The sequence below is a fragment of the Orbicella franksi genome, chromosome 4, assembly GCF_964199315.1.
Source record: "Orbicella franksi chromosome 4, jaOrbFran1.1, whole genome shotgun sequence".
NCBI lineage: Eukaryota > Metazoa > Cnidaria > Anthozoa > Scleractinia > Merulinidae > Orbicella > Orbicella franksi.
This window is the reverse complement of record NC_138148.1, coordinates 33,103,074-33,116,471: the sequence shown is the minus strand read 5'-3', so window position 1 is coordinate 33,116,471 and position 13,398 is coordinate 33,103,074. Positions and strand designations below refer to the sequence as shown.

At 40.2% G+C, this 13,398-nt stretch overlaps 1 protein-coding gene across 1 annotated transcript; it reads right to left on the bottom strand.

The window, feature by feature from the left end:
* Positions 1-4,807: 4,807 nt before the first annotated feature.
* Positions 4,808-13,248, bottom strand: LOC145484110 (uncharacterized). Its single transcript, XM_081462731.1, has 5 exons — positions 12,513-13,248; positions 7,924-8,052; positions 6,746-6,883; positions 5,539-6,041; positions 4,808-5,127 (listed from the first exon to the last, which is right to left on the bottom strand). The coding sequence occupies exons 1-5, from the start codon at positions 13,084-13,086 to the stop codon at positions 4,879-4,881; spliced, it is 1,593 nt and encodes a 530-aa protein (XP_081318857.1). The 5' UTR covers positions 13,087-13,248; the 3' UTR covers positions 4,808-4,878.
* Between the last annotated feature and the right edge of the window lie 150 nt (positions 13,249-13,398).

The window sequence follows — 13,398 nt, the reverse complement described above, 5'->3', positions numbered from 1 at the left end:
TGAGCGTCTTCTAGCCAAGCTACATCCTTTACACGTGGTGAAAAAGCTCGCAAATCTCACAGATATTTTTTATCCCGACCAATCGCAAAGCCCTGCAAGTTTACCGAAGGAGAGTGGTAATTTAGATCGCAAATCTGACAGATATTTTTTTTTAACAGCGAATTTACCGAAGGAAGAAAATAGCCGTAAGTTTGCTTCCAAAGCTTCCATCGTCTCCAGATTTCACCTACAGTTCCTGTTTGATAAATTGCAAAGGAATATTTCTCATCGCGGCCCGTCAATAACACTGGAAAACAATGAAGCTAACACTTCACGAAATCGCATCGGTAGTGACACGACCTAAACGACTACAGCGACATAGAAAAAAAGGTACACAAACGAAGCCAGGAAAGGCGTTGTCATTTGTTTTCCACAGTGAAAAATTTGAAGCTAAAAATGTGAAATTCGAAGCGAGTGAGGCACTTCGACACAACATTGTCACTGTCAATACACATATTAACGCGAATCACATTCTGTTATCCCTATTTGTTAATTTTTTGTTCAAGAAATTACAACTGCAAAACTTAATGTTTAGCTTTATTTCCACGCGGATAGCCATTCAAAAGTTGATGGCATTAGTACATCGGCCAAAGCATCCAGCGTGATGAAGTCACATGAAAAACCGGACTTTGAATGTTATAAAGGTTATAGATAAATAATCAGGTCTGTGATATACTTACATTAAATTTTAACTAAATCGGGGAAGAACATGTAGACCGGACTCGACTGAGCGGCGGAAATCGAGCCTACAGCAAGGAGTAAAACAACAAACCCAGAAAAAAATATTACCCTCGACCCTCGACATGGGACCCTCGACATGGGACCCTCGACATGGGACCCTCGACCCTCGACAAAATGATAGACTCCAAAACACCTTAGTGCGAACAACATCAAAGCGAGTCTATCTTTTTGTCGAGGCTAGGGTCGAGGGTCGAGGGTTCCATGCCGAGGGTCGAGGGTAATTTTTTTTTCTGAGTGTTTTTTTTTCAAATGTCACAAATAAATACCGGTCAACGCTATGTAATTGTCATGTAAGAAATCACACAGTTTGCAAGTGCCGAATGGCAAAATGCGAGTCAGTGTTTTTCTGTGGAGAGTTGAGTAGGCGTCCAGATGAAAAACAGGAGTTTCAGGGGGGGAAGGGGAAAAAGCAGCATTAGAAACGGCCGCCGCAAAAATAGAACTGGATTTGAACTGGCTTTCTCCCGAGTTAAATAGTTCTTTGAATAAACACGTGGGGAAATTTTCGGCTTGAAAAGTTTCGTCATGAATACGTTCAATATGTTTTAAATTCCTCTACTGATTTCCTGTCATTCGTTCTGATTAGGTATAAAATACTAGGTGGAGGATTGTATTCACCAAGTTTGAAGGATGCATGTAGCTTACTTAGAAGAAGCTCTGTTAATTTTTCTAATTTTCCATACATTTGTGAGGGTCCCCTTTACCTCTTCTGAAAACAGTTTCACGCAAAAGTAATTGGCCTTTTCACGCATCACGAAAAATTCGAAAAACAGCTTCACGTTCACAGAAAAAAGTAAGCAATCACGTTTCACGCGAAAATGCAAAGGCTAAATCATGTTTCACGTAAAAATGCAAATTCTATTCACGTTTCGCAAAACATACAAATACAATCATTACAAAAATGTATCTGGCAATACTGAAATGTACCATAGTAGATATAGCTGCACATGGCCATATTTTGATAATTTCAGACTCTCTCGTCGTCAGCATGTCTAGATCTTTTGTGGATTGGGTATTATGCATGTACAGTGGAACCCCGTTAATACGGAAACCAAGGGGACATGCCAAAGTGTCTGTATTAACGGGGTGTCCGTATTGAGCCGTATTTAGCGGGCTCTCAGATAAAAAGTCACGGACACATGTTTTATCGATACCAAGACTAAGGCAGACAGTTTTTACGGCAACAAAACGTTGTTTTGATTGTAACCTTATGGTCATTTAACTATAAAGGTTGACAATGCAGACTGCAGCTAGGTCATGCACGAGGTCACCAAGCAATAAAGATGACAATATGAATAAAATATGCAAATGCTACCTTCGTGAAGACAAAAGAAAGAATCCAAAAGACATATTTACACTTTCTTGACATATTTCGGTTATGACATCGAAGCGATGGTTGAGCAGACACCAGTTAAGGCTGGATAGAGTGTGGATACTGACAGATTAACTCACCTTTTCCGCAGAACCCTCCATTTTCTCCCGGGGGGGGGGACTCCCATATGGAATGGACGGGGATGCTCGTCGTCTCGCTTAGGGGTTTAAATTTCGGATTTTGGTCTCGCTTAGGGTGTTCTGGGCAAAATGTCATTATTTTTAGCCGTCAAGGTCTCGTTAAGGATTGCACAAGAAGAAATAACAAAACAGAAAGAATTTTGATTCTTTATATTTACTCAATTCATATAAACAAATTCGCCATCATTAAATGTCACTGTACTTTTTATTTGTCTGTTTTATAAACTGGTCTCTTTTAGGGGTCTGCATAAGCTTCGGCCACGCCCAGATTGGTCTCTTTCAGGGGTTAAATTCAAAATTTCCGACGAGCATCCCCGTCCACTCCATATGGGAGTCCCCCCCCGGGCATTTTCTGCCTTTTCTTGATCGAAATGGCGTGATACCCCGCGTGTGTGACATAGTGTGACAGACTAGATTCTAGGCCCTCCTGGTTCACTGTTGCTGTGGTTAGTTCTCAGTCCTCCACCCTCACGCGCGTCGAGAGATGTCGAGAAAGGCAGGCCGTCACGCTTTTTACATCCACTTTGGTGTAGTTTACGAGCTTTTATGATGCTAAAATCTCCAAAAATGAGAAAAATTATTCTCATAAAAGTCGATGGTTCACAAATCACGCGAAAGTAAATGCATTTTTCACGGATCACGAAAAAATCGGAAACCAGTTTCCCGAGGACGGAAAAATATAGATTCACGAATCACGGAAAAAAAAACGTCATTCACGCTTCACGCAAAGAAAAAACGCCCATTCACGCGCTACGAAAAAAGTATAGGGGACCCTCATTTGTCTGTACGTTTTTTTTTTCCCGCGAACCGCGTCCACCCAGCCAAATTTACAGACAAATATATGGAAAATTAGAAAAATAAACTGAGCGTCTTCTAGCCAAGCTACATCCCTTAAACATGGTGAATACAATCCTCTACCTGGTATTTTAACGTTACGATTCACAAATTGTGTAAAGTTCAATTTTGGAAAAAGTTGTTTGCCATCGGATTCTTATACAAACACTGTCGATTTCTGACCGCTTTGCCTACCCATCAAGATGGCGCCGAAAACCGTGATAAGGTCTATTAAAATAAAATTTAACAATGGTCATCGTTTCATCGCGACCCATCGCAAAGCCCTGCAAGTTTACCGAAGGACTGGAAGGAGAGTGGTAATTTAGATCGGAAATCTCACTGATATTCTTCATCGCGACCGATCGCAAAGCCCTGCGAGTTTACCGAAAGAGAGTGGTAATTTAGATCGCAAATCTCACAGATATTTTTTTGACAGCGAATTTACCGAAGGAGGAAAATAGCCGTAAATTTGCTTCCACAGCTCCAGATTTCACCTACAGTTCCTGTTTGATATATGGCAAACGAATATTTCTCATTGCGGCCTGTCAATAACACTGGAAAACAAAGCAGCCAACACTCCACGAAATCGCATTGGTAGTAACACGACCTAAACCACAACAGCGACATAGAGAAGAAGGTACACAAACGAAGCCAGGGAAGGCGTTTTATTTGTTTTCCACAGTGAAAAATTTGAAGCTAGAAACGTGAAATTCGAAGCGAGTAAAGCGCTTTGACACAACATTGTCACTATCAATACAAATATTAACGCGAACCACATTCTGTTATCCCTGTGTGTTATCTTTTTGTTGAAGAAATTACAACTGCAAAACTGAAAGTTTGGATTTGGTTCTACGCGGACAGCCAATCAAAAGTTGATGGCATTAGTAGATCGGCCAAAGCATCCAGCGTGATGAAGTCACATGAAAACCGGATTTTGAATGTTATAGAGGGTTATTGGATAAACTCTCGACATGAGACCCAAAAAGATATCTGAATCGAGAAGACTACATAAATTATCTTTCTCGCCGTAGCAAAGACGCTTGTGATATGAAGTGCAATCATGTTAGCAGACGTTTAACCAAATGGGGGAGGAACATGTAGATCGGACTCGATTGAGCGGCGGAAATCGAGCCTACAGCAAAGAGTAGAGAAACAAACCCAGAAAAAAACAATTACTCTCGACCCTCGACCCTCGACATAGGACCCTCGACCCTCGACAAAAAGATAGACTCACTGGTATTTTGTTGTTTTTATTTTTAGCGACGACTTTGAGCTTCATGCATGACTGGTCACGCCACTCAATTTTGAGCCAATTACGAGTCCCGTTATATGAAAAATAAATTACAGTAATTTATGCATTAGGTTCGACACATGAGGAGAACGCCGTATGAATCAGCTGCCGCTCCAACGTCGCATAGTGCGTCAGACCCTGCCGAATTTAATGTTGTTTGCCGCACCAAACCTAACCTGCCGAACCAAACTGATTCAAACGCCGCTCTCCTGCCGCACTTAACTCATCAGTTAGGTTCGGCGCATGAATGGAGCGGCGTTTGGAACGGGCCTTAGGAGTGAAAAACATTTCAAGCCACGCCCACAAAACAGGATCTTGATACCACTTGGGGGTTCTTTTCAAAATGTCCGACGAGCATCCCGTCCTTTTTATATGGGAGGGCCCCCCCCCCCGGGAGTTGGGCACGAAAACATATGTCTTATAAATTATAAAGCAATCGAAAGACCAATGAACAGAAGTGCTCAAGAAAACATATAATTTTTAAAATCGATAGGAAATGTTATTTTGCTACGAAGGTAATCTTCCAAAAACATATCGAGAGTCTTCATTACGTGAAACTTGAAATGCACAATGTCATGCTCCTTGTACCATGCAACCTCGGGACCGCCGGTACCTCCTGGATAGGACCTGGTAAATGGGTAAACATCAAGGACCTCCAAGCCAGCCTGGCACATAAGGGACGTGGCCAAGGAATTGTAAAGCTTTACACGCTGAAAAAGAACGAAAACGGACCAAATCAAATTTGGATAATTTTACACCTAAAGGCTAATTAACTTTTTGGCCCGTTTTATGGACAAGAACTATGTCGATAAGAGGTTTCATGCCACAGACCTAGATGCACGAGAAGGAAAGACCTTGCTGCTTGAATAGAAGAAAGAGAACGAGCTGTCTCCTTCCCATGAGAAAGCACCATCCCAGGTGATGTACATGTGCATCCGGGAATTCAGTGAATGAGTGTGTGTGAGCGGGAAACAACGAGCGGACGTGTACTTAATGTGCTCCGGTTAAAAGATATGGCTTAGCCTTTGTGGCGTGCCTTGGTGGCTTAAAAACGTTTAACCGGGCTACTGCCATTGTGACCATCAGCTCCGTTAAAGAATATATGCTTATTATATACTGACCGGTAAAGCCAGAAATCGTCGCCGATCACTTTTTAACTGGCCTGCCGTGTCTTTTTCTTTGCTAATCGAAGTTGAGGTTCTCCAAATAACTCGTGTCTTGTACTTTAACTCGCCAGTTTCTTTGTTCCTTTCTTTTAAAATATTAATAACTTTCTTAATTAGTAGTTGATAATCTTGCAGGGTCGTACTCTCCATGTAATGAAGTCCAAGATTCATAATCATCACGCTGTTTTTGTTCATCTCGGGTCTCTCCAGGACAGCTCGGAGGCTATCAAGGATTACCGTGTCATCGTAGTCTTTGTCATCCCAGGGGGGAAACTGTTCACGGTATGGATACACCCACATCTTACTCAGGTTACAAGATTTAAAGATCTCTGTGCAGAGAGGTCCATCCTTTATCGACCAATAAAATCTTTCAGCTTGCGAGTCTCCGTATATCCAGAGAGTTTCTAGCCTGGAGGTGTCGATCTCTGCTTTCTTGGGTTGATTATGGCTTGGAGTATCTGTGGAGAAATCATTCAATAAGACTGTAATAGATAAGCGTAAAAATATTTAACCTTTTTGACACTAAGTCAAAATTTCATTGAGCGAAGGAGCTAAAAAATACTTTTTGCATTTTCAAGTCCGTTTGTTAGGTTTTTTTGTGTGTGTGTGTTTTTTTTTTGTCGCTTGTTTGCTCGTTTGTTTGATAACGTTATTGGTTTTAAATTTACGTTTGTCCGTTGGTTTCAGCTTTCAGTTGGTGGTGGTTGTTGTTAATGGGCTCTTAATCTAGTTTCGGTGAAGTTAATTCCTTTCCCGCCTTTCACATATAGTCAAGACTTCTCTCGCGTCACGATAGGCTCACGTGAGAAAGTGTAGAGAAAATTCTCGATTTTTCGTGCAACTTTATAATAATCTTTTATGTTCAGTCATCTCAACGTCCCCCTGAGCTCTTTGAGAACGAGAAGCTTCGCATGCTATACCATACTTTTCTCTAGAGGACATGGAATTTCTCTATTTTTCTGTATCCATAGGAATACAGAATATGTTGTGGAATCCCGCCGCAAATCGCAAACAATTTCTTGAATACTGTCACTAGAACTTTCACAGTACCCACAAGATTGATGCCAAAAAGGATTTTCCTCGTAGAAGCCAACCTTGAAAAAATGAGATCACCACAAATGCGCGGAAAGGTGCAACAGGGAATTTAATTTAAGTTACTTACCTCTAAGATACGGCTTCCAATTCTTGCCAAGCCATCGGCCAAATCCATCCCACATGTATTTGCATTTAATGCCACACGTTAAGTCAAACTTGGAGGAGAGACAAGAACGGTCTGGCAATCGGTTTAATAAAAATGCACCTTAGAGCACAAGAGAACATCAAAAACACACGAGAATCAGTAGTTTGCGAGAATCAGTATTTTACGAGTATGACGTGGTAGTAAATACGCTTACAGTGGACCGGCTGATATTTCATTTTTCACAAAGGTGGAATTCTCGCTCTTTTTGTTGATATGGCTTCACGTTTCAATTTGTAAATCACTTAGAAAATCACAGTACATATACATGATACTTTTAGAGTCAGTTTACGGCAATGTTGATTCCTGGTTATGTTTGAATGAAACTTGATTCATTCTGCAAATGTGTTTGTCAGTTTCGCGTCAATAAATGAAAAAAAAATTTTAACTTCGTACTCAAATGTTAGCCCGCTAGGTATGTTTTCCGCATGTTTGTTCTGAACATTTTGGACCTTGTCGCGTTATATATATTGTCACATAAAAGGTTCTTACTACATAAGGGTACAAGGTAACGATTGTACGCCCTGTTTAGGCCCTGGATCAAACTTCAGTTTTTCAAACCCTGCGAGCTAAACCAAGTTGGTAGTAATCCGACAAAGATATAGTATCTTATTATATGGCTAGCTCCGTGAGCGGGCAAGATGAATCAAATCCTGCGCTGTGATTGGCTACCCGAGCGGGCAAGATGGAGCTATCTTACCCGCTCGGGTCTACCCGCCGAGTCCCGCGAGAAAAATTTCCCCGAAAGCCATATAATAAATCCTTTATTGACCAAGCTTGTTCGGTCAAGATGGCTGGATATTGGCCTCGTTCTTTTTTTTGCGAGTTTATGGACCTCGACTCCGTCTCGGTCCATAAACACGCCAAAAAAGAACTTGGCCAATATCCAGCCATCTTGACCTCACACTTGGTCCATAACCCATACATATTTAACTTTTCCTTCCCCATTACCTTACCCCTAACTAAGCTGCAATAACCATCCGCGTCTTTGCCATTTAGAACACTTCCCCAGATTTTAAGGCAGAAAAATAATTCAACTTCTAAAGCGATAAGCATATCTAAAAGAAAGTTCCGTTTTGTTTTATTCTGAAAAGGTCCCTTACCTCCATCTCTAGGCAACGGTATGTTGATCATGTGGAGTTTTCCATTCTGGAACGGTTGAAGAAGGTAATCTTCCTTTGAACGGTTTAGGCCGAGCGTGCCAGCTTTTTGCATTTTACCTTGAGAGTTTCCTTTTCAAAACAATAACATCATGAAGAAGCTGTATTACTGCACACCGATCGAGAGGGAAATGTAAACCTTGACAATTAAAAAGAGCCTTAAATCTGAGATTTTTAGAAAATTTATAGGTACAATATTCCTTTGTAAAAACTGGCAAGCTCGGGGTCCCATGTTTTCATGAGTTTGCAACAGATTCTAATGAACCTTAATTTGCATATTTACTAAACATTAAAGTTGACAGGAAAAATCGAGCGCTGAAGCGTTTCTTTTGTTTCAACGAAAAAATCAGAAAAGCGTGCCATCGTGGAAGTGGTCCATTTCTTCCTCCTAGGCCGCGCTCGGCTAGTTCAGCCGTCCAACGTTTCTTTGGTTGTAAAAGGACAAATTCGGCTGAGTCTTAATAGCGGATATCCCTGCCCGCAGACCTCCATGGGTAAACCATGAGTAAACCGTGAGTAAACCATGAGCAGTTCGGAATATCCCGATAAATTAGGAGAGTCATGATGTCATGAAGCTATTGTTAGCAGGGAAAATGGCGGACCTTTTCTGCGGACCAAGACAATATGTTGTTTCCAGTCTCGCATAGAGTCTGGCCGGCATTATCCAGGACTTTTTGCGACCAAACGTTGAGAAGGAGAATAAGCGGCCATTTTGGCAGTGGGAGAACGTTGACTGTCTTCTAATCATTGAGTTTTTTTGGTGTCAAGCGACGATGTAGACGCGATTTTGTGGCCAAATATTAAGGTTAGTAAAGTGTACGCGTTATTTTCTAGTATTCACGTATTTTTCATTGAGCTGTGTATATTTTCTACTGGTTCTAGTGTTGTTAAAGTTTCATCATGCCAAATTACACGGTTGTAAACAACGTCGATATTTTGTAAACCCTCTTTCAATTCGAAGCGTTACAAGTGTACCTGAACCGCTTGAGTAATGCATCGTTCCTTCATTTTTATGACAGTTGTTTTCAATTTCTCTCTCTTAAGTACATGGAAGAGCATACTCGACTGCTCGAGGCACTTTGCCGAATTTTTGGGGAAAAAAAAAGGCAGAAGAGAGGAAATAAGACGTCGCTAAGTACGCGGACGAAATTAAACAAATTTGGGAGGTCTCTGTTTTGGTGGATTCACCGAATGTGCACCCCAGTTTCATCACTGGAGAGCCAGTAGCCTGTTGAAAACCACCTAGAGCACAGAAGTGGCAGCGAAACAGACAGGCCAGGGGTTGTGCAGTGATTCCCTGTAAATGGATGCTATCAGTATCCCAAGGAATGGCACAAAGGGTAGAGAGATTGTTTGTGCTCATTTACCAGACGTTGAAGGCCATGCAAACATGTAAGTTAAGGTTTGTAGGGGACATTGCACTCCTTTTGTTTTGGCATTTTTTGAAAACTATACACACTGCAGCCGTTCTTAGTAGATGATGATTCCTTTCACCTCCCCATGAAGCTTGAATGTACCAGAAAGTAATGTTTTTGCAAAATAATTTTCATGAGCGCAAAGACTGAAAAGGTACGAGAGTTTATAATGTAGTGTCGAGTGTTGAACATTACTACTTGTGAAACTAATGCAATACATTAATTGGTTGTGAACAGGAAACATATCAGTTTGGTTAAGAATATGTAATAAAAAAATAGAAAACATAAGAGTTATCAGACGACTTGAGGGCAATCTCTTATTTAGTGAGACTAATGTGGTAACTACATTCAAAATAAATTCATATGTTAAAACGAAAAATACATTTGTAATAATATTGGCATCTGTAAGCAATGTAATAATCTTCTAAGCGCTTGTGATTTGTTTCAGGTCCTGCATTTTGCTAAGAGGGAAATTCAAGGTCGAGAGTACCTAAAGAGTGAATGAAATAAAATGGATTTCACTTTCAAGACTGAATTTGTTTTGTATACTTGAAATAAATATATAATAAAACCTTGGGACACGTGAATGGATTTTGAATGCTCCCTTGTCAACCTGTCCAGGAATTATATTTTGATATTTTTGGGTAAATAACTTGTGAAAGTCAGCAATTATATGTAAGTTTTCATAATTTAAATGTGGAAATCAGACATGATATCTTTTAGCACAGTAACAAATAGATACGGGAAATATTTGAAATAAATACCAAAATGGAGAAATTTCAGATTTACAAAGAATATATTAACAGAATTTTTGACTATCCCTGCATCTGACAACACTAAAATTTTGGATACATTTTGTCTAGCTTAGTTTATTTTGTATAAAAGAACACGAATTTCACTCGTATGCGTTATTGAAAATTCTGTTTTAATGATGATTTCATTTCCTCGATTTAGCCAAAACGTATAACATTTTGGACATCTACAATTTATCTTTGCTGGCATATAAGAACACGCGCGTGCTGTCGATTTCGGTCCGATAATCCCTAGATAAGAGAAAAGCCTCAATTCTCATATCGATCATTTCTGTGCTTAGAGAAATGCAGAGTACAGATGCTTACCGATTGTACGGTGTCTTTCCAAAGAATGATAACAGCTCGTCAAACGTGGCCCGCATTGCGTTCTGTGGTGCTTCCTTCGGTCCGAGGACAATCGTTATCTGGGCAGAATTGTCTGGGACATGGAACGCGAACACAAACTTTCCTTTTATTTTATAATTTCGACAGTATTTAACTCAATTCGAGATAAACATATTCCTCCTGGAGGTTCGCATTTATGGCATTGGAAAGTATTCGCGACTCTCTTTGTCCGCCATCTTGAATCTCTTGGTTTGTTGTGAAACACAACACTCCAATCAAAACACGCATTCTCATTGGTTGAAACGTGAGTTTCGGGACATCACAGATGTCCTAATTTATCGGAATATTCCGGACTGATGAGTAAACCGTGCCGAGTAAACCGTGAGTAAGCCATGAGTAAACTGTGAGTAAACTATGAGTAAACCGTGAGTAAACCATAAGTAAACCGTGAGTAAACCGTGAGTAAACCGTGAGTAAACCGTGAGTAAACCGTGAGTAAACCGTAAGTAAACTGTGAGTAAAACGTGAGTAAATCGTAAGTAAACTGTGAGTAAACCGTGAGTAAACCGTGAGTAAACTGTGAGTAAACCGAGAGAAAACCGTGAGTAAACTGTGAGTAAAATGTGAGTAAAGCGTGAGTAAACAATAGGTAAACTGTCAGTAAACTATGAGTCAACTGTGAGTAAACCATGAGTAAACTGTGAGTAAACCGTGAGTAAACCATAAGTAAACCGTGAGTAAACTGTGAGTAAACCGTGAGTACACCATGAGTAAACCGTGAGTAAACTATACGTAAATTGTGAGTAAACCTTGAGTAAATTGTGAGTAAACCATGAGTAAATTGTGAGTAAACCATGAGTATACTGTGAGTAAACCATGAGTAAACCATGAGTAAAGCATGAGTAAACCGTGAGTAAACCATGTGTAAAATGTGAGTAAACCCCCTGAGTAAATCGTAAGTAAACCGTGAGTAACCTGTGAGTAGACTGTGCATAAACTGTGAGAAAACCGGGAGGAGACTGTGAGTAAACTGTGAGTAAACCATGAGTAAACTTTGAGGAAACCGTGAGGAAACCGTGAGGAAACCGTGAGTAAACTGTGAGTAAATTGTGAGTAAACCATGAGGGCAGTAAAGGGGGGGGGGTATAGATCACGTTTCACGGAAAATAAAGCAGCCCGTTCACAATTCACGAAAAATACAACATTGGCATTTCACGCTTCACGGAAAATAACAGAGAACGTTTAGGAAAATCAAATTTACAAGTTTCCAAGTTTTTGCTTTCATTCATCACACAGACAATAAACTAATATTGGCCCTAAAAGTAACACCAAACCATGTTTAGGAGGCACCGAAGAGGAATATCATGGGGTAGAGAATTACAAAAACCTTGCTGATGAAAAATACCTGAATAATTTTTTCTTTCCTTCAATGACCGTGGGCATGACTATCAATGCGCTTTCAACTGTATTTTGAATACAGATCCCTGATTTAAAGAAGCTCTCAGGACATCAGAAAACAAAATGAGAACATACAGCATTGTCCGATATGATATTGGATTCGACCTTTCAGTTTAAAAACTGATAATAAAGTTACGGCCGATTAATTGACCGCAAAACCTGCAAATCCGTCCGCAAATATTATTTTCAAAGTTCGCTTTAGCGTGAATAATTAATAGTACAGGCTAAATGCGAAACCACACTTCTTTGAAATTTTGGACGTTTTTCTGCTGTTAAATTTCTTTCTTGGCTTAATCTTGAATGATAATTAATTTTAAACGAAGTGTCTTTAACATTTCTTTCATTCGGCAACGTTTTTTTTGAGAATTTTAGGCTTTTAAAGCATTTACGAGGTCATTTGCATGCTTATTGGTGAATTTCTCTTTAATGGTTATCGTTTTAAGTGAATATATAATTAGTATTTTATTGGAACTCCGATTTTAGGCTAGCGCTTGGCTAAATCTACACAACATTTTTTACTTACCTACAATAAACCAGTTTTTCGGCGGATCGCGGTATCCATCACATAAGCTATAGTCCAAAGTGATATCTAACTTATATACTCCTGGGTCCATAACTAGAAACAGAAATTCGTATGTACCATTTCCGTGATCAAAAGCAGTGGGTGACACCGTGGCCGGACCACGAAGCAAAACACGCCACGAGTCGCCACCAATAAGCTTCAGTTTTCCATCGCGAGTCTTGGTTTGAATGCTAAAGCGGCTGAACTGACCCGCTGGTCTAATGTCAAAGAACGAAATCAAACTTTTAGCGGCATCCGTTTGTAGCTGGCGGTTCGGTGACTCTCCATTCCACGAGATGTTGTAGAAACAAGGTCTCAACAGCGAGTCCAAGTCGACTCGAGCTCTACGAACACGACACCAGTTAACTTGGAAGTGGTCGATATGACGCGAGATTCTCATCGAGTTCTCGAGATGCTGTGATCTGTCTTCGTTGCTGAAATATTGGTAGAAGAGAATTTGAACCGCCACCGCTGAAAACCATAATTTGAGAAATGTTTTCCACTTCTGGACGAGGATTTGAATCATTTGGAACATTTATCTCCTGTCAACTACATTACAAGGCAGTCCCTTTTTTGCAAATTTCGCAAAACGCTGTTCCATTCGCCACTGGAAATTTCCAAGTTTTTCAATGAATGGAAAGCGCCCAGTATATCAATAGAAGCTAGTGGTGTCATAAACAACATGAAACTGAATGAGGAGAAAAAGCAAACAATGAAGAGCATAAAGAACAGCACAACACATGCGTGCCTGGCAAATTGGTTGAATTGCTATGGCAATGGTCTCTGTTTTTTCAATTTAATTCAATGTGATTTCAATGCAATTCTCGTAACGTGATCTGTCTTCGTT